The sequence below is a fragment of the Elgaria multicarinata genome, chromosome 2 (genome assembly GCF_023053635.1).
Source record: "Elgaria multicarinata webbii isolate HBS135686 ecotype San Diego chromosome 2, rElgMul1.1.pri, whole genome shotgun sequence".
NCBI lineage: Eukaryota > Metazoa > Chordata > Lepidosauria > Squamata > Anguidae > Elgaria > Elgaria multicarinata.
Genome location: NC_086172.1, coordinates 22,378,801 through 22,406,206, shown reverse-complemented (window position 1 = coordinate 22,406,206; position 27,406 = coordinate 22,378,801). Strand labels below are relative to the sequence as shown.

The 27,406-nt window shown below is 41.4% G+C and overlaps 2 protein-coding genes across 4 annotated transcripts in view; one reads left to right on the top strand and one right to left on the bottom strand.

Moving 5' to 3' along the window:
* MDH1B (malate dehydrogenase 1B) overlaps window positions 1-5,571 on the bottom strand; it is a 29,501-nt gene extending 23,930 nt beyond the window's left edge. The window contains exons 1-3 of the mRNA XM_063115875.1: window positions 5,544-5,571; window positions 4,658-4,770; window positions 3,375-3,509 (exon numbers count right to left, since the gene is read on the bottom strand). Of these exons, the coding sequence (XP_062971945.1) occupies window positions 3,375-3,509; window positions 4,658-4,770; window positions 5,544-5,565 (270 nt within the window). The 5' untranslated portion in view covers window positions 5,566-5,571. The remainder of the gene's footprint in view (window positions 1-3,374; window positions 3,510-4,657; window positions 4,771-5,543) is intronic.
* A 150-nt stretch (window positions 5,572-5,721) lies between these two features.
* Window positions 5,722-24,401, top strand: FASTKD2 (FAST kinase domains 2). Of its 3 annotated transcripts, none has more exons than XM_063116125.1 (12): window positions 5,722-5,801; window positions 7,975-8,796; window positions 11,306-11,409; window positions 12,307-12,415; window positions 13,532-13,655; window positions 14,231-14,370; window positions 16,584-16,756; window positions 17,336-17,499; window positions 17,814-18,035; window positions 20,279-20,366; window positions 22,254-22,368; window positions 23,967-24,401. In XM_063116125.1, exons 2-12 carry the CDS (start codon window positions 8,077-8,079, stop codon window positions 24,063-24,065), a joined length of 2,058 nt encoding a protein of 685 aa, XP_062972195.1. In that variant the 5' UTR covers window positions 5,722-5,801; window positions 7,975-8,076; the 3' UTR covers window positions 24,066-24,401. The 3 variants fall into 3 exon arrangements, with proteins under 3 accessions (XP_062972195.1, XP_062972197.1, XP_062972196.1); XM_063116127.1 differs by having other exon boundaries at window positions 5,785-5,805; XM_063116126.1 differs by having other exon boundaries at window positions 5,786-5,845.
* Window positions 24,402-27,406: the final 3,005 nt, after the last annotated feature.

The window sequence follows — 27,406 nt, the reverse complement described above, 5'->3', positions numbered from 1 at the left end:
GGACAAAATTAAGTAATATAACCAAAACAACCACACCAAAACTTGAGTGCCTCACAATTAGATTAAGGCACATTAATTAGTAAATAGGCCTGCACACACATCAGGCAAAGAGTTACATACCTCCAAAATACTTCCTGACTACTGATAAGTGTGATAAAATTGGGTAGAGGAATCTGCTCTATTGAAACTGTTGCCTGCTCTGGACAGAATCATTCCCCCCGCCCTCCATTATCTGTTGTGTCTAAAAAGTGGTTCCCACATGGACTGAGTGAGATACTCCTTTGTGTTATCCCTGCTTGAAAAACATTACCAAAATGCAGGACTTCAGTGTCCAGTGTTCCTGGCCTTAACAACAATACTGGTACCAAATGCTTCTGTTGCATGGCAATTTCCATGTTTCTGGCTATGTCTGTTGACTCCTGCTCCCTTTCTTGAATTCACACCAAAATCACTTTAAGCCATGGAACCTTCTGCCAGAAAGCCTCGACAACTTTTCCTGCAGAACACCCGGTTCTGGCTACCTAAGCCTGCACTTTTGACAAAGTGGTGACTGGCATACAGCATTTTTCAAGCTCCTACTTCCACAGCAACTGCAGGAACTTCCCTGCATCCCGGACCCATTTTCAAGACAATCCAATGGGGTCCTAGGAGAGGCATCTTTCAATTCTGCTGTATTTTCTGGCGGTCCTTTCCCTACAAATTGTAGCCTCTACCTCTTTGACCCACTTTCCTATCATGTATTTGTGTGAATGGAAATTTGTTCCATTTTTGGAACCAGCTTTGGTTTGGAATCTCGGTCACTCCCTGGTAACCCAGTGGAAAGGACTGCAGCCAGGCTCCTGTTCTGTGGTCCACCTTGTTGCCTCTTCATGCCTGTTGTGATTGCCAAAATCCCCTGGTGCAGAGGGTGCAGAATCTCAGGCCTGGGGATTAAATATGGCCCTCTGGGATTCCCCAGTTAGCCCCACCCCCTTCCCCTGTCCCACCCCTTTTCCCTAATCATTGGGTAGCTTTCTGGCTTTTGTGCAGCTTTCTCCCCATTCTAAAAGTTTGAAATGCCTTCCCTAAAGCTTAATTCCTGCCAGCAAGAGCTTTCAGCTAAAATGTGTAGGCATGTTTGTATTTTGGCCCCACCCTTTTTGCCATTGGCCCTGCCCGTCACTGGGATGTGGTTTCAAGAGCTTCTCCAAAATGGAATGCAGACCCTGGGCTAAAAGAGGTTCAACCCCCCTGCCCTAGAGTATTTTGGCAAGACGCAACATAATCTGGAGCCTTAGGAGCCCAGAACTGAAACAAGAAAGATGGACAAGCGGGATGTGCCACAGAAGGCACTGGAAATTGGTGGGGGTATTCTGAATTTAGTGCCCCCAACCACTAGATTCTCCCTTCTTGCCATGGTGATTTGGCACAAGGACTAGCTGATGCGCCCTGCGAACCCTTTTTCTGTCTGGGCAATCTCCCTCTCCCTTGCCTCTTCCCTTCCCTTTTTATCTTTCAGAAAGCTGGAGGACCCAGTTTGCCTAGCCCCAGCTTGAGCAGCTTTGGAACCACGGTCCAGCCATTCAGGTCTGTGGCCAAGCCTTCTGGCACAGCTGCTCTTAGTTTAAATAATGAGCAGGACATTTAGCTAATTTCTCCACTTCTTGAGTCCTGTGCGTGGAGATCTATGGTATTGGTTTGGTTTTCTGCTTCGTAAGCTTAATACGTTTAAGGATTGTAATTTACAAGCTAATCCATTCCCTATTGGAATTCTTTTACGCCTTAGCTAGACCTAAGGTTTATCCCGGGGTCATCCCTGCCTGCTCCCGGGATATCCTGTGTGTCATTTACATGAACAGGGATGACCCCGGGACGATCCCAGGATAAACCTTAGGTCTAGCTAAGGCCTCAGTGTCTCATGATCACAATCAGCTAATTATCCATGACATTTTTTATTCTTTTGTGACAAATAAACCATCCCCTTTTTGAATAGATGTGTGTGTCTGTATCCTTGGGACAAATCTTCTGAGACATGCTACTGCTGAGGTTAAAAAAAAATCCCTTGTATGCATGTATTTTGCAACATGTGTGTATGCTTTACGCATGTCTGGAGAGCACACTTGTTAATACTTGTCAGATCTAGTTTCTTTTTTTACTAGAACCGTCAAGACCCATCAAGCAAATGCAAAAGACATATACTTAGGTTAAAAGAAGAGGGTGCCTCTGAGCATGGCTTGAGCCCATGCCGGGGAATTTACTTTCAGTAGCAGAACTGAACTGAGCTCGTAGTGCTTTCACACAAAAGTCCACTCCTGGTTATCCTTTATTTCAGCAGCCTAATTTACATAGTAAAAGTCATTTTGTTGTTGCTACTGTTAAACAATTGGTAGACAGAAAGTCATGCTGTTCTATTGCAACACTCAGATCTACTAGTCGATCCCAATCTACCTGCCTACCCGTGATCTAGGCCAGTCCTTTGCAGTGCTGGGATTCTTTAAACTTAAATTAACCACAACCTGCCTTCACGGTGCAGAGTTGGCGCCGTGTTCCTCCTAAACTCAGTGTTTTCACTCCTACGGGGTAGTGTCGGGTAATCCCCACACCAGGACAGAGTGTGGGGCTCCCAGTGGTCATCCGAGTACTGGAGCCCCCCCTTCTTCCTGGCTTCCAGGGACCAATCTCCCATCGCTATTCACCCGGAATGCCCCATCTCCCGGATTGACTACTGAGTGAGATCAGAAGGCAGAAGAGCCGGGTGACCTTGCTCCCAGCAAAAATGCCAGGGAAAGTCCCCGACTTTATAAAAGTGCAGCTTCACAGAAAAGCCCCGCAGTGACTGTGAATCTGTGGCTACATCATATAACTGACAGCCCCCAGTGCTCTTGCACAGTGCTGACCTATATACACCCTACCTCTTCCTTGTGATGCCTGCCAATAAGGACTGGGGGTTGGGTTGCTTCCCTTAGGTTGCCATTCATTAGAGCCGGCCTAATGAACGCAGGGCTGATTCTCAGCCACCGTGGGGCTGGGTACACATATAGAAAGCCCCCCAGTTTCATGATTCCAAAATTCCTACAGTTAAGAATAATTCCTTGACCATCCAATTACATCCACTATTCTTGTCGAACTTATTGCTTGTTGTACTTTCCCAGTGGCCTCAGTAAACACCTGTTCCACCTCTTTATAGCAACATGTTATTTCACATTTCCCAAACCCATTATGTTCTTTCAATGCGATTCTAATAGGTTTACTTGGAAATATTTGCAATATTTTGTTGGGAGAGAAGAATAAACAAATGCTGAATACAGGCTAAATGCAAAGACAAAATAATCTTAATACTAATAATAGTGAGGAAAGAAGAAACAGACAGAAAATTCAGAAAGTAAGCATTTTACCTGAGCATGTTCTAGGAAATCATTGAATCCTCCCAGAAGAAGGCCCTTTCCCCCACGGTCCAACAATTCCCTCCAAATAATTGGAGAGCGTGTGTGTTCCCATCCATTTTTTTCACAGATCTCCTGCACCCACGTCTAGAAGCCAAAGCCCAAAAGGAAGCATGACATGTAATGTTAATGTGTATTAAATTTTAAAAAAGCTTTCAAGACAATGTTGAAACTAATGTTCCAGTTTCCCAAAATGATTCAACCAAATATGTTCCCTTCATATTTGACAAGAGGCTCATTATTTTGTATTTAAAAATCTATATATGCATACAGAGCGTAACATGAGAGAGGGTGGAATTCTTACATGATTGAATCCCTTAGATATTGGATTTCTACTGCTTCTAAAATCAGTGGTAATTCTGTCACCAAATTTCAGAGGCATCATGATGACATTTGCATTAGTCGTACAGTGTAAGTGGACATTAAAAAGTTGCAAAACTCACACAACTAACTTAGAGAGAAGGGTAGCAGTAACTGTTACTGGAAAAACCTTTCAGTTCAGTCACAATGCTAATTAGGTCACATATTACTACATCCTTTAAACTTTAATTGTGAGCAGGTGCATCAGAAATTGAAGCTGCAGTAAGGAAAGAGAAAATAGAAAATTGTGTGGTTGAATATGCGAGTGAGTCAATGTGGCTAAGTAACTAATAGTACAATGTGTGCCTTTTAGCAGAAAAAAGTCTTGACTCATTTTTGAGTCAGATTTATAAATAACGTATATTCTGCTACATCTTACTGGAACGTGAAGTGGATGTGGGGAAGACCCACACCACTTTCAGCAAAGCATCAGTAAGGGCTTAAAAATACAATTGCACCACTAGTGGACAGATTTTCAAACTTTCTACTAAGCCACTAACCAGCGGCTCCTACATCTCCCCATACTTACCCGGGTTGAATTATAATTCTTTCTAAAGAAAGAAAACAAAAGAAATACCAATGATCCCAAGCAGGGCCAACACAGGTGTTGTGAACACATTCGCTGTATGTCAGTGCTAGTCCATCTATAAATGTTTGCAGGGAGGGGTTGTGTGCTTGAGAAATAAAAGGCCATTGCTGATTCGCCCACACTTCATTGCCACCCCCATATCTGATATTTGAACTAAAATAATGATAAACATAATCAATTTCAGTGGTCAGGATCCTCTTGTGGAAGCTGAAAAGGTGCTTTGGAAGATTGTGGAGAATTCCCTTTGGGAATCCCTGCATTAGTGAACCAGATTGAAAATTTTTACCTCCCAGTTGTCAGGATGTTGAGTAATCTTGTGTATCCTGAAGTTAGGCAAATTTTTCTGCAGATAGTCAGCTAGGAGTTCTGCCTTAGCATAGTAGGGGCAATCTGCCTTACCTGGAAGTTAAATAGTTAATGAAAATTGTACATATTCATGAGCTTGTGATAGTGAAGGAATCTATTTGACGTTAAAAAAACGCTTAGTGCAAAAGTGCTAACCAAGAGAGAACAACAATGCCATTAAGTCACAGAACACACAGAATTTTCTGCCATAAGATGTAATGATGACCATTGATTTAGTTGGCATTAAAAGGCAAATTTGTGAAGGATGGCTTTTATTGTGCCATCTATCTCATTCATGGAAATTTATGGGGGTCCAGATGAAATTAATGCTTTTATTGTAGGAGATGCCGCTGTTGTCCTGTGGGAGACATTAGCACAGGATGACCTCTACTGCCCTAACAATTCCATGCATGGATGACAAGCGAGAGACAAAGCAGGGAGACCTGCCGAATATTTAATTTCCCCTTTTCCCTCCTCATCTCCGTTTCCTTGCGTGTCGTGTCTTTTTTTAGTTTGTAAGCCTGTGGGCAGGATCTGCCTTATTTTACAATTGTAAGGCGCTCTGGGAGCCTTTGGGGTGGGTGGGGGCACAAATATTTTAAATAAAATAAAATAAATTGAAGCATCGGTTTTTATTTCTCTCATAAGAACTGAGGGAAGAAAAACACACACTTCAAAATTGAGATATTTGGCGAGGGAAAGGCACTCTGCGCACGTTCAGAGACACTGTATAAACTGATATACCCGAAGGTAGAGCAGCCTCGGGAACAAACTAAACTTCGGAAGGTGCGTGAGAGGCTCCTGGACGGACCCTCACCTCACCTCACCTGCGAGCACGAACTTGGCCATCAGGTAAGTCCAGCGACAAGCGCCGTCTTCTCCCGTCGGAGGAGCGGCCGAAGGGACGTTGCTAGGCAACTTGGCGCGCACTGTCAGAGGGAGGGGGGCGGGGAAAACGACGAGAACGACCGGTGAATTATTTTGTCCCCTGTAAGCACTCGTAAGCGGCACTTCCGCCGGGTAGGTCACGTGCCCCGTTTCGTAATGGCGGCTCCCGAGTGAGGGACATGCGTGGAGTGGGGCCGGTAGGTGAGCTGGGCGCAGGGTTGAAAGAACGGCGCCAGGCCAGGTGGGCCCCGGGCACGGTTTCCATAGAGATGGGGGGGTGTTGCGTGTCCCTTCGCCGCCTTCCTCTCAGAGGTGTTACGTGGGGCACAGGATCATAGCAGGGTTGGAAGGGGCTTATAAGGTCATCGAGTCCAACCCCCTGCTCGATGCAGAAATCCACCCTAAAGCATCCCTGACAGATGATTGTCCTTAGAATCATAGAATGGTAGAGTTGGAAGGGGCCTATAAGGCCATCGAGTCCAACCCCCTGCTCAATGCAGGAATCCACCCTAAAGCTGGTTGTCCAGCTGCCTCTTGAATGCCTCTAGTGTGGGAGAGCCCACAACCTCCCTAGGTAACTGGTTCCATTGACGTACTGCTCTAATAGTCTTGAAAGCAGCTGGACAACGTAAGCTACTTACATAAATGGATTTTTGTGCAGTTCACCTACAAAAAGTCAAGAAATACTTTTGTAAGCCGCCGTGAGAGCCTTTTTTGGCTGAATGGCGGCATAAAAATCCTAAAATAAATAAATAAAAAGTCGTATGACAGCTTTTCCCAGTCTGATGCCCGCCAGTATATCGGACATAAGCCCCGGCTAGCATTTGCAATGGTCGGGAATCCTGGGAGTTGTAGTCCAAAACATCTGGAGGGCACCATGTTGGGGAAGGCTGACTTACTAGATTTGACGGGATCCAGCATCCAGGCTATAACAGTGGTCAGCCACAAGTTTTAGGGGATTTTATAAGCAGGGCACAGTGTTCACAGCACTCCCTTTGTTGTGTATCTCCCCCCCCCCAGGTATTTCGAGCTGCACCGCAGTTTGGATGACACGCTAATCAACTGGGGCAGGGGTAATAGGGACAGAATGGGAAACAACCCTCGATTAGCGTGTGGTCCGAACTCAGCCCACCTCAGAAAATGCATCCCTAGCTTGTAGACTCAGTGGAAGGTGGAGGTTCCAATGTCAGTGGGGCTGTGAATCTGCTCAGGGTTTCGCTCAAGCTTCGAATGGAGCTATTCAAGTTGCGGAGCCTGGGGATGGAATTCAACATGTTGGATAGCTTCTTTAGAGTTCTGACTGAAACCCAGAGCGGATTCACAGTTCCACTTACACTTGAGCAACCAGACTCCATTGAGTAGGCTGCTTCCAGACAGTGCTCCTAGCGCTGCTAATTAGAAAGCGGTGTGTGCAGTTTTACTGCCTTTTTCTCATCAACTAGTTTTCTGCAGTAAGAGAAAAAAGGGGGGGATTTGTCAGCGGACACGGGAGAGTTATGAGTAAAAGACAATGTCTAAACAACCTATAAAATTCTGTGAACGAGGCATGGGGCAATAAAAAACTCATCTGGAAGCACCTGTGGTCATTGCAGATCTATCCTCCATATATTTGACTTTTCCTCTTTTAAAACCATCTAAGTCTATGACTATCACTTCATCTTGTGGCAGGGAATTGTGAAAGTTAAATATGAGTTGCATGAAGGATTTCTATTTCTGTTTTTCTGATTCTACTGCCAAATCAATTTCATCAGATGACTCCCAAGTTCTATGAGAGAGGAAGAAAAACCTGTCTCCTGCTGTTATGACCGTCTCAGTTGGTTCTTTAAATGTGCATATCTGCAGGAGTGAGAGAGAGAGGGAGTAGTTTGAAGAAGTGTCAGCCTGCATTCTTACTGTGAAGTTAAGCTATTGGAGCACATAGTTTAAAAATGTCCATTCAATGAGCAGTAATGTAACAAAACAAGAAACTATCTCATCTCATTCTCTCCATCACATCCTATTCTATTTTGCACCAAGAAGTTGGCTAAAATGTAACTGAAGCATCCCAGCAACAGTCTCAGAATGTTGAATTTGGTTCACATGCATCTAGTTGTCCATGTGTCTTTATCTAATTTGTGAGATCTGGGTCCAAGTTAGTTCAATCTTCCTGCCAGTTTTTCTTCCGCCATTGATTATGTCAATACTGCAATTAGGGCATCGCTCCATGTTGGGAAATAGATTTAGCCTGTTAATAATTGATTATGCTACATAGAATGTTTCTTAGAATATTCTGTTTTAGTTATTCTGTGTCACAGATGTGTTTGTACATTTGAACATAAAGTTTCAAGTATATAATGTTAATGAAATTGCCATTTTGAATTCACTGAACAGATAATCTACGTGACGCAGTTCTGGCCTGCTTATTCGTGCTGCAAGAGTTTCTTCTGAAATTGTTTTCTTTGAACACCTCATTGTAAAGCGGTAAACGGCAAAATGAATAGGAAATGGAATTGTTTTATAGGGACAATGAAATGGTTGCAAGCATGTCACTATGCTCCAAGTCCTATTTCTAGAACTACAATGCAAATGTTTGCATTAGGGATGAACGGACATACAAGTGCTGTAGAAAGTATTTACCTGAGGCAATTCCTACAGTATGTTTCTCCACGCCGGTTTCAGTCATCTGTTCGGTTTTTCTCTGAAGATACTCTCACTATTAATGTAGAGGGCGCCAATGCAAATGAACAGAAAACTACTCATTCCCTATTGGAGCATGTGCAGGTCCCTGAACCACTGCCTGTCAAACCCACCCAACCTCCATCTGGTTTCTCAGTCTCTCCAAAAGAAGTCAGAAGTGCCATTGAAGACATGGATGGAAGGAGCACATCCCAACTGTTCTTTGATGACCTTCGAAAGTGTGTATCTCCCTGTGATGTACTAGACCTTGTTGCAAAATGTCCGGTCTCTCTGAAATATGTCAGTAACTGTCTTAGCACTATGTGGGTGCTCTTTAAAAAATTCTCAGAAGACCAGAAACATTATGAGAGACGGCTGATGCTTGAGCACCCTCAATTTAGCCAGCTGTGCCAGTGTCTGATGAACGAGGCCAAGTACATGTGGCGTGATGACCTGGCATACAGCATGCTGGCTGTGGTGAAACTAGGAGTCCCGCAGAACACCCGGGTGGTCCAGACCTTGCTGAGGGTTTGCCAGGTAAGCCACAGAATCTTTTACAATGGAGATCGTAGTGAAAGAGCAAAGCGCATGGAACATCAGTACGGCCAATGGGGCCCTACAGAAGACACAAGCACCAAAACCCTAACAAAGCTAAATGATGATTTCGTAATTCTTGGCATTTCATCGTCAATAATTAGCATTTACATAACCCTTTCAGTGTACAAGTACTTCACATACATTATCTTGTTGTCATCCTTTAGATAGGTTGGTTTTATTGTCCCCGTATTGCAAATGGTGATTTGAAGCTGAGAGAAAGTGGCTTTGCCTAAGGGCTCCATCACACCTACTTTTTTTAATCCAGTTTTCATCGGGGGAGGGGGGGTTTCCCCCCTTCATTTCCTTAGTGAGTGGAGCAATGGGCACTTTCGCGTCTATGCGTTGTTGCGCTCTTTCAGCTCATGTATCTTTTCACCTGGAGCGCTACTATGCTGGTGAAATCTCCCTCCCTGCCCCTTGGGAAAGGTTTACAGGGGAGGAGGAGCGAAAGTTTGTTTTGCTCCTTTCAAAGGGTGGGGAGATGAACAATAATTTTAACTCATTTCTTTAGTCAAGGTGGTCAGGTCCCGTCTTTTTCCCCAAGGTAAATAAAATGCTTACATCTGTGTAAGTTTTAAAGATCAAGAGATCAAAACTGGAACAATGATAGCTCTTAAGGAGGGCTTTAGCCACCCCAAGTTTGAATCAGATCGGTTCAACCCTTGATTTTGAGGGGTTTTTTTAATGGAATTAACAAAAATGCTTACATTTGTGTAAATTTTAAAGATAGAGATCAAAATTGGCACAGTGATAGCTCTTAAGTAGAGCTCTCAGCATGCCAAGTTTGAATGAGTTTGGTCCATCCCTTGATTTTTTAGGTTTTTTTTTTTTTAATCCTCCTTAAATGCTTTTCCTGGTAGTTCACAAGTGTGATGGATTGCTTTTCCTTTCTTTTGATCATGCGAAGCTGTGCACCTCCAAGTTTATAAAATAGAGATCTGCTGGTTCCCTTACTCAAGAGTAAATCCCATTGATTTCAACTGCATTTACATCCAAGTCATACTAAAATCCCATACATGCTTACCTTTGAGTAAACCCCATTGAACAGAGACACTTACTAAAATGGGCTTTACTCAAAGGTAAGCATGCATGGGATTTTAGTATGACTTGGATGTAAATGCAGTTGAAATCAATGGGATTTACTCTTGAGTAAGGGAACCAGCAGATCTCTATTTTAGAGCATAAGCTTCCTAGGATGAGGCCGTGTCACTTTTGTGTCTGGCATACTGCAGGTGCTTCATACGTTTATTAATGGTACTGGCTGGGCTTACGCTTAGACAGGCTTTCCCAAAAGAATTGCATTTTTAAGGGTTCAAAACTTGCAATATGAGAGAAGAAAAAGCATCCAAGGAGAGAAGAGAGTTGAATGTTAGTCATGACTAAAGTTCCATTGGTTTCAATGGGTCAACGCTATGGCCCTGTTCAGAAGACACCTTAAACAATGGCTTTAACCACGGTGAATAAGGCAAAAAGCCTTATGGTGTTTTCTGAACAGGGTCTATGGTTGAATTTCTCCCCACCCTTCTGTCTCTTTCATTCTTGACCAACAGAGGAGATGTGCAGCCTTGCCACCCCTAATAACCCATTAGGGTGGTCTTCTCCCTGGGCAGCAACGATGGACATTTCCATAGAGTGCCCTTAATGCTGATTTTTACCCATCTCTCTCTGATTTAAAGCCAGAGGACAAGGAAAGCCCTACGCACGCTCTCCATAGCACATAGCTCTATGTTATGTAAGGCTGTGCTGCTAGGGGCAACGTGCCATAAGGCTCTTGTTTGTCTCCTGTCTAACATTAAAGAACTAATACCTCTTTAAGGCTAGAACTACCTTGTTAAGGCTAGGTAGGCGAATGAGAGATCCATGTATACAATTGGCAGAGCTCTGTATGAACTGTGGGATAATGATGTGACACTACATGTTGTGGCTCTCTCTCCCCATAGCAGTAGGAATTTGTTTAGTCACTTGCAGTCAATTTTATTTTTATAGCCCTGGTGCATACAATATTGCTGAAGTATGTTGTTAACCAGAGGTGGGCAGAAAGTCGATCTCAATATTTTTTGGACTTCAATTTTCAGAATTCATGAACGTCGGCCACACTGGCAGGGGCTTGTGGGAGTTGAAGTCCAAAATATCTGGAGATCTACCTTCTGCCCACTCCTCTGTTAAGTTCTTAATGTACATGTTGCACACAGAAAAAATGCCACGTTTCTCTTCTAAAGAAACAAAGATAAACCTGGGTAATCCACTGTAACCAAAATAAATACATTGTTAATTTCACATAAGAGAATCCGTGTAAAGCTTGATTTGAAAATACATTTGCTGAAGCATAAGTAACTGTGTTTGAGATATAGGATTGCACTGCACGTTTGAAAATTTGTGTCTTTTATTTGGGCATGAAAACTGGCTAATAAGCTTTCTAACCTGTTGAATTTTCTTTTGTTTCGAATAGGAACGTCTCAATGAATTTGATGACCGAAGTCTCTCAGTTATTGCAGCCACTTTGCAAGTAATGGAAAAGTGCAAGAATGTGGAAGCTCTTCAAGTTGGATTGCAGTAAGGAAAGAAAAAAAGAAAAGAAAGGGACCTGTCTCCTCATAGGCCTCATAGCCTCATTTGGGTGCAGTTCTAAGTGAACTTGCGTTAGGCTCATGTACTCCCCCCTTCCTTCTCTTCTAGCACCGTGAAGAGATCAGTTTTTGCTAACATTTTTATCTTAACTGCAGTTTATCTTAATCGCAGTTTATTATTATATCTGAACTATGGTTAGTCTTTAACTGTGGTTTTTCTGAAACAAGTCAGCTTCAAACTACAGTTTATGAGGCTGTCTTTTCCCCCCAATAAACCACAGTTAAGATTAATATTCAATTATAAACCATAGTATAGTGTTACATTTGACCAAGGCCAGCGCATCAAAAGAATGAGATTGCTTTAGCACTCTATATTTAAATCTCCTGTGAGATATTTGGGGATTAAGGAGATTTGTATAAAGTTGATTCAGAAAATGAAACAGAACGTACAGCATAATTGTCTGCACATTTTTAGGAATACACCCAAATGAGCTTGATGAGACTTACTTATTTATAAATCTGAGTCTCCTTTCAGCCCAAATAGGGACCCCAAGGCAACTTACAGTTAAAATTTTAAAACAAAAAATGTGAAATTCAATATATCATGGCTCAAACTGATGTCTAGGTTAGAAATGAGTATTTTGCTGGTATAAACAATTTAATGACATGCCTCCCAATTACATGAGATAATGAATGGAAGAAATGTATGTTAAAATTTACCTGGAGCGGGTAAAGAAAGCAGGGCTTAGGCCCAAGCAGTCTTCATTGGAAGTTGTCCCATTAAACTCAGTGGATCTTAACTGTTAATATCATCGCTTCTTGAATTTATGCCTATTCCACGTTCTTTTTTCGAACTGATTGAATCCCTTGCTTTTCTTGTTAGGTTACTGGTGGAGCAGCGAGTTCCAAAAATCACAGATATTTTTATGTTGCAAACCATGATGAAGTGTATTGGGAAGGATGCACCACTCATGCTTAAGACAAAGTTGGAGGTAAAAAATCGGAATGATTCATTCACCACTGTATCTAATTATAGGAATATGTATATAATTCATTCTATGTCTGGAAGTTTATCCTAGAATTGTCCCCATATCATGGGTAGGCAACCTTTTGGGCCTGTGGGCATATTTGGCAATTTGAGAAACCGTCCTGGGCACCACCACAAAATGGCTGCCATGGGAGGCGTGGCTGGTCACAAAGGACAAGTAAACTGCCCTAAAGACTTGAATTGAAGGAAGAGGAGGGGTCTGATCCTCAACCAACTAAACATCTCCCTTGAACCCACAGTTTTTAGTGTCAACAGAAGCCTTTTTTTTTTTTTTTACAGAAGGCAACTCTTTTTCTCTCTTCTCCTCTTTGGTCCATCAACTCAACCCTTGCTATCTTTCTCTCTCTCACTCTGGATCACCTCACTTTCTTTTGAAATTATCTTAGCTGGTGGTAAGAAAATGTGTCAATTAAAAAAGAGTGTTAGCACAGGTGCCAAGAAAGGTATCTAGGACTCACTGGGCCCCGTGTTGCCTACTCTTGTAATATGCACTAAATGCACACATAAAACCCCGATGTTTTTTCAGACAGTGGAAGGAAAATTCCATTATTTTGTGGTTTTCAATGTGGTTCATTTAACTTACATGGACACTGCAGTGTCCGTGTAGTTAAAGCTGGTGGGTAGATTCTGCATTCCACCATCATAAAGCAGTAATTGTGTGTGTGTGTCATTCTAACATCCATAAAATCAAAAATGTTTCAACAATATAGTTATAAGTCCACCTCTTTCATTTCATATTAACTCTTGTAATTGCAGCTGCACCCTAGAATAACTATTGCCCTAAATTCTGTGTTCCTTTTTAAGCTCTTTGATAGAATGCAAGTTATGTTATCTGTTTCCATGCTGAAAGAAAAGGGGAAACTGAGAATAAGTGTTTAACTATTGATGCCCGTTCTAATAGTAAATAAATAAATAAATAAACCGGATGAAAATTGGATAGCAGATACCCATAGAAAGGGTAACTGGGGAAAACAAATCTTGCCTCTCCTTGTGACAGTGGACAATGATCTCATCAACTTTGTCATGGTTTTCAGTCCAATTCAAATCTGTTTAATTTTAGAAGAAGATTTTGAGTCAGATGGACCACTTTACTCAACCAAATGCTCATCATATGTTCAGTGTGCTAGCTGAAATGAATCACCGCTCTATTCCAATCCTGAATTCCTGTAGTAACAAACTAATAGGTAAGTTAAATTTGAAGGAGGATAATAGTTTATTAAGATATAATGCAGAGCATAGCCATTAGGCAAGGAATAGAAAAAGAAGACAAATAGGAATAATGTTCAGGTAAGGAAAACTGTTATCTTTGCATGTAGTCTTATTTAAAACAGTCTTAGCTATAGATTGGCCCACTAGTATTATATGTTCTGGACAGCTGTTAAGAATGTTGGTCCAAAAAGATATTGGCCAGGATTCAAAGAATGGTGCATCACGTTCTGAGAGCCGAAGGGGGCTTTAGATTAATATTTTTAACATTCTCCACTCCCACATAGCAAACAGATTTTAGAACTAAGAAACGGGTTCAAAAACAGTTTGTTTTATTGGGAATCAGTTGTTCAAAGAAAAGAAAAACCCCAAAGAGGTGCTATTCCTAAGTGTAACCCTAAACAGCTGTTTGGCTCTGCAAGTCATATTTTACCTCTATGTCCTGCTGTGATGTGATATGACATGTTTTCAACAACTTAAATGCACACGTGTCTTTACTCTTAGTGGTCTTATCCTTTTACTGCAATTTCTGTTTTCTTTTTGTGTGAATTAGAGAACATCGAGGGAATTCCGTTTTGGCGGCTGCTGAGTGTTTTGAGATCCTGCAAAGACCTCATGTACTACAACACTACCCTTTATTCTACAATAGCAGATTATGCAGCATCAACCTTCTATATGTGGGACACAAAGCAGGTAAAATTTGGGATGGCAGTATTCATGCATGTCAGTGTGTTTTCTGATAGGAAATGAGTTCCACTATGGGGCTGGCTTTAGCCTCTAGTTAAATTGTAAAATTGTCTTTGTGTGAACCATAATTTCTAAATATCCATTGCTGTTGGGGCACCTTTCTGGTATTTCATGTAACTGCAACTTTAGAGGTCAAGCAACAGGCCACAGCCCAGTCTGTCTGCTGAAGTCCAGCTAAATCTGTTATTTTTTATAAGCTCTTGCATCCTATGGAATTCTGCTAGACTTCAGCACATGGATTGGACTGTGGTAGATTTGTACATTTTTGCTACAAGAATGCAAGTGATGGTGCCATTCTTTTCTCTTCTATTGTAACTTTGAATGGCAACAACAACAACAATAACAACAATAATTTCTTCATTCTGATCGAGGTGGGGAACAGCAGCAAATATAAAATGCATAAAACTGAATTAAAACATAATATACGTTGTTAAATCATCCTAAAAACATCCTAAAATTCCACTGGATAGGCCTGCCGGAAGAGATCAGTGTGGGTAACAGTTGTCAATCTAGTTTTTGCTGATTGAAGTAGATTCTTCCCAGAGGACCTGAGCGTGCGGGGCGGATTGTATGGGAGAAGGCAATCCCGCAGGTAGCCTGGACCCAAACCATGTAGGGCTTTAAAGGTGATAACCAACACTTTATACTTCGCCTGGAGGCTAATCGCCCGGAGATTTTAAAACTGGTGTTATGTGGTTTACAGGTTTGCATAAAGCTTGAAAAAGTTGACTGAATGCTTTTTCTTTAGTTAGCCACCCACCCAAGAGGAGTTCCTTCTGAGCAAGTTCAACGACAATCTCCCCTTTTCTCCAGAAATGCTTCAGAACAATAGTTCATGAGAATTTTGACAACCGTACTATAGCATGACAATGATTAGCGAAGGGGTTTCTTTCAATCTGATTATTTGTATAAACCAGCCTTCCCCAACCTGGTGCCCCCAGATGTATTGCCCTGCATCTCCCAGTATCCTTAGGAAGCATGGCCAGTGGGAATTGTAGTCTAACAGATTGGGAGAGAAGCAAGTTGCAGAAGGTTGGTTTAACAGGTCAAATAATTTATGTTAAGGCTATAAGAAGCTCAGAAATGTAGAGCTCATTTTCTTTCATGAAACTCTAGTAGTGTGAATATTAAGAATATTAAGGTTATATTTGTATTAGGGTTATTGAAAGGGGTGCTTGGCTTTACTACATCTGAAAATTAACCATATTCAGATAAATATTCAGAACACCTCCTGTAGAAGTATCCAGTAAGATTTTTATTGTTGAATTTCGTAAACAATCAACAAAGTTGCTTGCTAGGGCAACTAGTTCAAACTATCCTGTGATATGAGGATCAGGTAGACTAGTTCTTGTGAGCTGTAATTCGGGGGGAGGTTTGTTTATTGAATTAATTTATAGAAATGTTTGTACCTTGCAAGTCAGCCCTAATAGGGCCCCAGGGCAGCTCATTGTCATAAAATAAACATGAAGTACATAATTAAAAGAATAAAAGGGTAAAGAATAAAATATATAAAACAACAAAGAGAGCATTAATAGAAGCAGTAAAACATAATTAAACAGTGGGGCAGGAATCATCACAAATTAATTGCTTGGTGAAATAGATGCCTTCACTATGCATCTAAACACCAAAATAGAGGGACCATCTGGGTCTCTTGAAGGATTTAATTCCACAGTCTCCATATACCACTTAAGAAGTATATTTCATGTTTTAAAAACTTCAGATGATGGTGGAATGTAAAGTGTAGTGTGGGAGAAGTAGCCTGTTCCCAAACTGTTTAGAGCTGTAACCAACACCTTGAATTCGGCCACGAACCAAATTGGTAGCCATGTTTTTATGCTCTCAGCGATAATAAATCCAGATGTCATACTTGGTGCCGCATTTTGCAACCTGATGTGGAACGCATAGGCAATAGTCTAATCTAACTTGTGCTTACTGGCAAGGCTGCTGTAGTGTGGTGTTTAAAATTATTTGTATAGTACCATCAGTGACAAGAGAACAGAACTCCAACTGATGAGTTCACAGCAGAGGAAGGAGTGGGAAATGGAGGCAATGCTAAACAGGAAATGAATTTGCATTTATTTCAATTTCACATATTTAGGCTCCTCTTAAAACACTTTTCTTGTTAGTGCAGATTTGTAGATTTCTCATTTTGATTTCAGGTAATCCTATTTGTTTCGGCCTTTGAGAATCTTGGCTTTCGACCAGTCGATCTGATGGATAAACTTGGTAGGAAAGTGATATCTTGTCCTGAATCTTTGAATATGAAGGATCTTATGTATGTTCTACGATCCTATTGTCATCTCAATCACATCCCCGGAGGCCAAAATCAAGAGTAAGTTCTGGCTTGGGGGAATTATTGTTCTGTTACATGGCGGTTTCAGAGAAATTTAGCCATCTATAAGTAGTAGCACAATTTGCACACAGTTATCCTATGGAATTCTTCAGTGGTGGTGAGCACGACCAAGATGGCTTAGCCAGGGATTCCCAAACCCACCCACCCCCAGACCACTTGAAAATTGCTGGGAGTCTCCATATACGTCTTAATAAGTATATTTCATATTTTAAACACCTTTTTCTTCAGTGCCAGCATCCTCATCAAAATGAGCACTGTATTACGAAAATCACAGACCCTAGGACAGGTCCTTGAAAAGAGTCTCTTGAATTGGTTCATTTTAAAGGAAAATTTAGTAGACCAATGTCATCCTGTGAAAATTCTGAACCCTAGTTCAGGGCTTTGTCAGGCTGTTCAATAATCTGGCCTGGCCCAAATGGGCTCTACCTTGTCACAAAAAAACCATCAAGTTCAAGGCCAAGTACAGATATTCTCAACTGTTTTGCAAACTGTCTGCAGACTGTGATTAATTAAATTATTTGTGTGTGACAGTATCTCTCTTTCCACATTTTTTTAAAGATTCCTTGAGGCTCTGAATAGTGTCTTGAATAAGTATCTCCCCAGTATCTCTAAAGTGAACTTGCTAAAGGCTGTATATTCATTCTGCATTTTGGGTTATCTTCCCCAACCTGCACTTAATCAACTACTGCAAGATGAAATCCTCCATGATGTGGTAACATCAGGTCAGAAACTTGTTTTGACTCATATTCTTATTCTAGTCAAAGTTGAGGCCATACTGTTTCAGGATGTGTATAAATCATGTTTTTTGTTCATGCAAGGTTAATACTGTGTAGGACTTTTGTAAATTAAGTCTGTAATAAAAAGTGCATGAAATACCCATCTTCTGTTTCATAGTATTACCAACAAAGTGTTAGCCATATTGCTTTTGCTCTTTTTTAACTATTAGTTCATCATTACTGTTATAGATGTATTCCAGAAGAACTAGATTTTAGCATTCGTTCATTAGCAACGTTGCTCTTTCTTTTCTTTCCCTCAGATGGTCAGAATATAGAGCAAAATGAAATGATGTTGCGAACTATAAATGTTTGTCTAGCACTTGATGGAAATTCTTTCATTAAGTCAGCATCCTTACCAGTAGAGAAACTACCTCCGGCCTCTGCTTTTAATTTTCCTGATGTTCAGGAGGTGCTGCTTACGCTTTTGGGAGATGGAAGTCTGTTTCAACCAAATGTACAGGTGACTCACGGCTACAACATAGGTATGGGATGTCACACTATTGTTACTTACTGCCTTTAATAATAGTTTAATGCAGAAGACCTGAGATGGTTGAAGTGGGAAAAGAGGAGGTACTTGGCACGAGCAGAAGCTTATAATAGACAACAAAGAAGTTAAGGAAGAAGATTAAAAATAATGATTTTATAGATTGAATAGCAATGTTTAAAAATAATATATACAAAACATTCTATCACATGTGCAAAAATACAATCAATCCATCAAATAATTCAACAAAGAATGCTCAGTAAAGTTGTTTCCGTTGGCCAGACGCAAGGTCTTCCTCAACGGCCTGTGAGCTCAAAGCTGGTTGGAGCCAAGAGCTGTTTTTATTGTTGTTATTGGGACTGACTTTACAGGTTTCAAATAGTAAAGGAAATAAATGAAATCAAGTGTCACTTCCCACTGTGTAGTTCCAATCATTCGCAGGAAGCCCATACAAAGTGTCTCCAACAACCTCTGCTCAAACACTCCCATTTTATCCTCACAACAACAATCCTGTGAGGTAGGTTGGGCTGAGAGTCTGTGACTGGCCCAAAGTCACCCTGTGAGCTTCCATGACCGAGTGGGGACTAGCACTCTCAGTCCAGCACTAGATTAAAATAAAATCAGATGAAAATTTTCTGCCACGTTACTGTCACACTTCAAAGCATACTTTTTTGATGGCAGGACTTCGATCCTATGTGTAAATCAACAAGGAAAAAGGCCAATTTGAAAAACTGTTTTAATTCCAGTTTCCCCATTGATGTTGCCTCATACATTTCCTAAGCAGTGGAATGAATCTGGCAACTAAACTATGTTAATTTACAATTAACTAGTTGTACTGTTTCTTCTTTACAACCAGGCCTTGTGTATATTTGTGGCACCACATACACTTTGCACGCTTTCCTTTTTTTTAGGGAGTTTAAAATATTCCGGTATAGATTCCGTGTAACGACCAGCATTCATGGCACTTTGTGAGGTCCAGGATGGGACCATAAGAACCTGGCTGCTTGACAGTGTTTTCTTCTCTTCTTTTCAGCGTTGCTCCTTTATGCTTCTCTCTGCCTTGACCTTGTTGCACTGCCTCAAAGTAGTAAACAAAAATGAAATGCTCGTGAATGATAGGTAGACGTGAGATATGACAGTTAAATCAGTTCTTCACATAGGCAGAAAAGCCTCCTTTAACTCCACATGCTTATATTCAGATTATTTAATATTAAATTATTCTTCAAGAGAAATGTAGTGCTTACAATTTTTTTAAAGAGAAATCTGTTTTCTTTAAAAATCGAACCATCAATTTTTATACGCGTTGCTTCCTTTATTGATAGCATTCAGCCGCACATGTCCACATAAGCTTATTACTTTGCCATGCCCCTGAATTTGATGCTAATCCCATGTTGCAATTGCTTTCACCAATTCTGTTTAGTAAGATTTCCCCCCCGCCCCAATCATTTGTGAGATAGTGCTATTACAAATATGCCCTCCATAAATCCATGTCACAAAATCAGATACTCCCACACACACACACACACACACACTACAGTATCCCTGAGTAACACACTGGAACAGACAAGTGTATTGTCCCATGGTTCTGCTCCCAAATTCTATACTAAGTATACTACTGCAACATTTGTGGTTCAGACTGGCTTTGTATAGCCTTCGGCTCCCTAAGCGATGCCTACATCCAACAAAGAGAAAGAAGTGCTTAAACTCGCTGAGTTCCGTGGGCCAGTGTTTATTTTCTAGGGGAAATTATGCTGAATCTCAAGTTTCTGGGAAACAGTACCCTGTGATCTGGGAGTTCTTGCCCATCTCCATATCCCTGTCATTTGGAGTCTTCTCAGTGGAGAAAGAAACACACTCGAAACATTTTGAGAAGAACTTTTATCCTTTCATACATTCCAGGGTTAAGCATTGGGAACAGATGCCAGGATTGAACTCTGGCGTGAGTTAAAGCTACATAGTAAGCTAAAATGCACCTGAGTCTGTGCTGAATTTTGTCTTATATCTGCAGTTCCACTTCTTCCACTTTCAGCGTACTTCTTTCAACCCATCAGACTGCAGCGAAAGTTGTAGTTTCCTTTATTTGTGTCTACAAAAATGTATAGCTTTGGTGACTCTTATTTGGTGTAACTTTTCTTGAAACACTATTGTTCTTGCACTTTCTCTTTACTGTATTCCCGAATAAAATGTTACCTTGTAACAATTTATTTCATAAGAACTTCATTTTTGCCTCTTTTTCTTCAGATTTTAAAATCTTAATGGATGCAAACAGAAGAACAGTGATGTCAGACACTGAAGCAAATCAATTAGCAGATGATTCTAAAATCCAAAGGTATCCTTCTCTAAGTACAAGTTTTCTTTAATTTGCTGTTTGGGCTTTCTTCCAGCTGTAGCTATTGAGCTTTCTTAATCTTCAAAGACACTAAGAGCTAATTTCTTTGCTGAGTGGACTATATGCTTGATTGAAGCAGTCCGCTAGATTCTGTTGAAAAAATAATTCCAGTAAATGGAGATCTATACAAGACTCTTTGCCTTAGTTTGGGTTACTTGTATTGCAAAGGCATTAACTAGATCACACTTATAAATAGATACTCATTCACCTGGTTGCCTGTGGCTAGTAAGCATTTCATATAGTGAACCAGAATATTGTGCATCTATTTACCATTAGTAATGGGGTAACTACACAGGAGTCGTTGTTGTTGTTGATTCTTGTGACAGAGAAGCTACACTGGTCTTACTTCGACATGTTTGTCATAAGGTCAGATTCAACTGTCACCGTGTGGCTTCTCTTTACTATTTTATCCTTCCTGTTGTTATAAAGGCAAGTTATATGTGCTTGATGGTTTATTTCTGTTTCCAAAAGCAATTCAAAGTGCTGTCCTTACCTAGGGTGACCATATGAAAAGGACAGGACTCCTGTATCATTAAAGTTGCATAGAAAAGGGAATTTCAGCAAGTGTCGTTTGAATGCATGTAGCACCTGGTGAAATTTTGTCTTCATCATAACAGTTAAAGCTGCAGGAGTCCTGCCCTCTTGACCATATACAAGAGAGAGGAGGGCACCTGCAGCTTTAACTATTGCGATGAAGAGGGAATTTCACCAGTTGCTGTATGCATACAAAGGACACCTGCTGAAATTTCCTTTCCTCTACAACTGTTAAAGATACAGGAGCCCTGTCCTCCTTTTCATATGGTCACCCTACCTTACCTTTTTGTGCCTGCTGGTGCATTAATGTCATCCTCTTGTGGGTCTCCCTGCCCTTCGAAGTTGGGTGCGTGGGGATTGCTAAGAGGGTTTTTTCAGTCTTAGAAGGACTTTATTTTTGGAAGGGTCTCTTGGCACCCATTCTTCTGTAATTTTGATGCCACAAAAAGCTGCTACTATGCCAGGCGTTTTTTTAAACAGTAGTTAGATCTAATTTTAAATCTGCTGCTAGGGTGACATTTCCTTTTTAATCTGTTCTTTTAATCCCTGATGTTTTATTGCCTGAATTGCATTTTCCATAATTGTCCTGAATATATCTATACCTAAGGGTGGGATGTATTTATTTTAAATAAATAATATTTGTGTCAAGGCCAGGGATTGGCAATCTTTGGCAATTTGAGAAATTGCCTTGGGCACCACCACAAAATGGCTGTTCATTATGAGATAAGATGCCGTGGAATTTTCTTGCTTGGGTGGATTTTTTTTAAAAAAAAAAAATTGGTAAAGAAAAATGAAAACAGAGAACGATTAAGATTAGGCAGAAACCAAAATTCCCCCACTGCCCCAATTGCAAAGAAGCTGCAGCTATTTGCTGTGGGCTGCTGCTTCCTGTTTCACTGCATCCAGCTGTTCTGCCAACCACAGCTTTTGTGGGAATGGAGCGGGGAGCACACAACCCTTGACCCCTAAAATCCTATTTGGAGGGTCTCAGAAGTGTCTTGCAGCTCTGGATTAGTGAAGTGGTATTTTTTTTAAACTAAGCATTATTTAAATGCCATTTTAAACTGAACACATGTATTTAAATGGGAAGGAGACCAAAAGGGAGGCAAGTAAAAACATACCACACTGCTTTTTACAGAAACAGACCTGTGTATGGAAAGAATTGTATGCCTTGTTTGCAAAACAGCAAGGGAGCAGCCTTCAGGATTATGATTCCAGTTTCAGTCAACAGTGAGCCACAACGTACTCTAGCTGTGTGCAAATTAGTTTTATTACCATTGCTGTTGGTTACAGGATAGCTGTGCTGTGTGTGCCTGGGTCTGCCTTTTGCATTGATTCAAGCCATCCCCGAGGCAGGCTGGCAATGAAGATGAGACATCTACATCTTCAGGGCTATCATGTGATCCCGGTAAGATAAACCAAACCGATATTGTTGTATCAAAGTATCCCGTGATATATAAATTATGATCAGGAAATCTGGGCTCTTCGAGTGTCTTTTAAGAAATGGAAGGTTGGGATAGAAACGTAAAATATAATGGTGATATTATTAACAATAACAACCTAGCAGAAAGTACCGATCTGTATCTGGATATAAGAACTAATTTATTTTTAATGTCTGAATTCTTGTATTCAGATAATTTTTTTAAGGCAGCTAACTATTTACATTGCTTTGGAATATGGCTTGAATGTATTACTCTTTAAATTTTGGGGACACAGCAATACAATTTTCAGAGAGGTAGCCATGGTAGTCCATTGCCATAAGAACAACAACATTTTGTGACACTTTACAGACTAACACATTTACTATGGCCGGGGCGGGCAGCATGCAGCTTGTGGGCTGTGTGTGGTCCCCAGGGGGATTTTGCCAGCCCCACTGGATCCCCTATCTCCGTGAAGCAGCCGCCACCACAGCACTTAGCCCCACCCCAGCGAACGGCTTGTGGGGGAGCTGTCTGGCCGGTTGTGGGTGGGTGTAATTCTGCTGGAAACAAGGTGTGCACTGCCTGCGTATCTTGGTTCCCTGGGAATGGATCTGCTTGGCCACTTCCATTTTTGGTTAGGGGGAGTCTGGGTTCCCAGTCCAATACAGACCCCACACACACACACATCACAATACTCCCAGTTGCCCACCCCTGTGCTTTGGCGTAAGCTGTTGTGGATTGGAGTCCACTTCATCAGATACACAAAGTATTATCCTAAGTTGACAAGTATGTGAACATGTGGCTAGAAGCAAAATATATATAAGCAGTACGTTCAGAGGGAAGGAAAGGAAAGGAAAGGAACCTCTTGTGCAAGCACTGAGTCATTACTGACTCTTGGAGGGAAATGTTTCGCTGACGTTTTCTTGGCAGGCCTTATAGCGGGGTGATTTGCCGTTGCCTTCCCTGGCCATTATTACCTTTCCCCCAGCTAACTGGGTACTCATTTTACCGACCTCGGGAGGATGGAAGGCTGAGTCGACCCGAGCCAGCTGCCTGAAACCAGCTTCCGCTGGGATCGAATTCAGGCCGTGAGGAGAGTTTCAGCTGCAGAAACTGCTGCTTTACCGCTCTGCGCCACACGAGGCTTCTCAGAGGGAAATGCAATGCAAAAAATGAAGATTTATAATTACATTAAAGCTTATTATATGCAAAGTAATTACAGTGACCATTCGCAAAAGCAGTGTGGATAACAACCCCCCTGGCATTGGTAAGCTAATTAACACATGAAGTGGGATTAAAAGCCCATTATCTTAATGCAGGCCACAAGTGAAGGAATTGAATTTTTTTTCTCAATATGAAATTGCTGAGTTACAATTTAACACTCCCTTCCAGGTTCCTCTGTTCAAGAATGGCCTCTTTAAGGTCAGCGATGGAGTGTCTTCGGGGACACAAATGTTCTCTCATTGGCTTGAATATTGCCATTTCTGGTGTCAGATCTGTGTCCATTTACTGTTTTGTTTTGTTTTTTCTATTCATCTTTAGGCTCAAAACTGACATTCTTTTCTGCTTTTCCCCCCCTATTGAGGTTAATTACCAGAAATTCCAAAAACTGAAGAAAGAAGAAGCGCTTGATTTCTTGAAGGGTGAAATATTTTCAGCAGATGCACATCCAGATTCAGATTAGAGATTACTATTTAATTTTCACTGCAGTCCTATGCTCTTTTTCTGGGCGTAAGGCCCATTGAACCTCTGAGTAGACATGTATAAATTTGCATTGATAATGAACCACATTTCAACATTTTTGTATTTTAAGTATCTCTGAATATGATCCCTCAATTGTCTTTCCTTCTTTGAGGGCCTTAAAATCCTGTCTGTTGATTCACATTTGTTTTAGAACTGCGAAAGAATGTACATTTGTGGCTGTGGCAATATTTATTATACCAGTTTGGAGGCCAGCTGTTCAGCGAAGGATGTTGAATGTGTGTTTGAAATAAACAAAAGAGATCTATGATTTGCCTCTATTCCCAGTAAGAACTTGAGTACATTATTATTTATTGGCATCATCATCATCATCATCATCATAATCCGCCTCTCTCTCTGGATCGAGGCGGGGTACAACACAAATAAAAACACCATAAAATACATACAACTAATTCAAACATTTAAAACCAGTGCATCATTAAAAGCAGCGCACCATTAAAAAAAGGCATCTTAAAATTCAACTGGGTAGGCCTGCCAGAAGAGATCAGTCTTTATGGCTTAAATTCTGGAAGACTGTTAAGTTGATGAATCTCTCCCAGCAAGCCATTCCACAAACTGGGAGCGGCAGAAGAAAAGGTCTTCTGGGTAACAGTTGTTAATCTAGTTTTTGTTGGCTGTAGTAAATTCTTCCCAGAGGACCGGAGTGTGCAGGGCGGACTCTATGGGAGAAGGTAATCCCGCAGGTAGCCTGGACCCAAACCCTGTAGGGCTTTAAAGGTGATAACCAACACTTTATACTTTGCCAGGAAACTAATTGTCAGCCAGTGAAGAGATTTTAAAACTGGTGTAAGGAACTGTTCATCTAGTCCTGGGATAAGTGGTGTGGTGCCCGTGGGTACCAATGTGCCCCTAGACACCTTCCTTGGTGCCCACTGAGACATCCTACTCCTCCCGATTTTGATTTAAAAATTCTTTTATGTTTTCTGGGATTGCTTCAAAGTGAAGTGGAGCCTCAGGCTCCTGCCATCTTAATTTCCCATGGATGCCTCTGGGCTAGTTACTAGCCACGCTCACCCTGAGCAACCATTTTATGTTTGTGCCCAGAACGGTTTCTCAAATTTCCACATGTTGTCTTACCCTGCTCTAGCCTCACTTCTTGTTTGTTTGTTTGTTTGTTTGTTTGTTTGTTTGTTTGTTTGTTTGTTATGTTTGATAACATTTGAAGTGATCCTATGGAAGGAAGTCATCAACATTTCTAAAAAGAGGTGATCCTGGTTCAAGCCTGACTAGAACTTTACCGCTTCTGCCCTGGAAACCCTTCCTCCTATTTCCAGGGTGATGATGTTCACATCTTAATAATGTGTAGTCCCTCAGCATGTGCTCAGAGACACTCGTTTTATTAATACTTTTCTTTGTCCCAGCAATTCAACTGTGGAATTAAACCTGGTGTCCCTTGTCTCAGATTAAGCCCTGGAGTGTATACAAGCGGGATCCAAAATAGATCCAAAATGGATACACATGGGTTATCCCCCCTTCACCACATTCGTGTGTGTGTGAGAGAGAGAATGCACACACACACATGCACGCATGGATACTTGAGCATTGTTTCCCTGTGTTGCAGTCCCAGACCACCATGGAGTATATGTGAATTTCACAACCACTTACATAAGGCCAAATGTATGGATATCTCCCACCTAATGACCACCCTGCTGAGGACAGTAATACTGATGTTGGAAAGTCTTGCACTAGTCTGAGGTCCCAGACCAAGAGGAGCCTTAGAGGGCCCCACCCCCTTTCCCTGGCCACTGGTTGTTTTGTGGTTTCCTGGGTTTTGCTCAGTTTTCCCCCATTCTACAAGATGCCTCTCCTAGGGCTTAGCTACTGGCAGTGAGAGTTCTAAGCTACAATATGCTGGTATTTGTGTCTCCGCCTCTTCTACCTTTGACTCCGCCCACCACTTGAATGCACCCCCTGAGAGCTTTTCTGAAACTAAAATTGGCCCTCAGGCTGAAAGAGATTCCTCGCCCCGGTCTTACACCATCAATCCTCATATTCCTCACCAATGGTATCATAGCTATGTGGCTCCCGCCATATAGGGTCCTTTGCCAAAGTTACTAGGTTGGCCCATTCTCATGCAACCTTTCCACGTGTCGTCATAAGAGTGGGGCCAATTCCAGTGTTATATTGCTTCCTGACTTGACCCACTTGTTCTTTGTTATTGAGTACATTTGCTGAATTCTACTGTGAACTGAAAATACTCTGCCTCTTGTGCTGTATTATTTGCTTTTCACTCACATCCATTATGAAAGATTTTGGAAGCAAATAAAGCAATTTCATTTTGTCAGAACAAGCACATGTATTCTCATCCCCTTCTGAACTGTTTCCTCTCTTTCTGATCCCCTCGTGTCTTCTGTTGCTGCTATGATTGATGAGTCAGTATGATGTAATAGATAATGCCCAGTTTCATTTCTTTCTCCTTTCCTCATGCTTGTGAAGCCTGCCCCATAATCTCTTCCAGTGAGCAGGAGAATATGCAAGATGCTTCATCTGATGGTGATTTCCTAGCCAATTATTTCTCTCTTGGGGACAAAAAATATTACTTTGGTGTGATTGAAATAGATTGCTTTCAATATACATAAATCTGCACAGAAATGCAGCCTCACGTGCCAGCGTGAGGCAACCTTCCTAAGCTTTCAAGTTTTTTTCATCCATTCCTTATGTGTATAAAGAGCATGTGTGTACAGCAGTACATTGCACTGGCAGACTCTGTGCTTGACCTATGCCTGGTCATCATTACATCCCCATGGGTACAACTGTACACATGAAGAGCTCTCTGCCCATTTGAGAACCCTAGGAAAAAACGCCATTCCATTCATGAAATGTCATAGGAGTTGATAAAGTGGAATCAACTCTATAGTTCCATGACTGTGTTTTCCATCAAGCTCCATGGTTGGTTTGGTACTTTGAAGGACATGGAACACTGGACCAATTCAAGCACATGAACAGTTTCTTTTCTGCATGCGATTCTTTTCATGTATGGTGGGATCCTTAACCATTTCCCATAAAAATGCAGGAACTAAATGCCAAAATAAATACCGAAACCTCAGTACGAAGGTGAAAACAACGTTTCTTGTGGCACTTAAAACATGAACAAATTTATAACGGTTTTCATGGGCTAGAGTCTCCTTCAGCAGATAGTCCACAAGAGTTTATGCCATAATGAATTTGTTAGCCTTTAAAGCGCCGCAAGGATTCATTTCGTCAGACTGACACAGCTCTTCTGGGAAGTGTGAAGGGGGGGGGGCTGTCCAGAGAGATGGCCCG

Bases quoted from the DNA above. Each gene is read 5' to 3' on its own strand.
- FASTKD2 (XM_063116125.1), top strand. From the start codon at position 8,077: ATGAATAGGAAATGGAATTGTTTTATAGGGACAATGAAATGGTTGCAA. The intron at 16,757-17,335 runs GTAAGTTCTGGC...ATTTTTTTAAAG, and splicing joins CCCGGAGGCCAAAATCAAGA to ATTCCTTGAGGCTCTGAATA. The intron at 22,369-23,966 runs GTAAGATAAACC...CCCCCTATTGAG, and splicing joins AGGGCTATCATGTGATCCCG to GTTAATTACCAGAAATTCCA.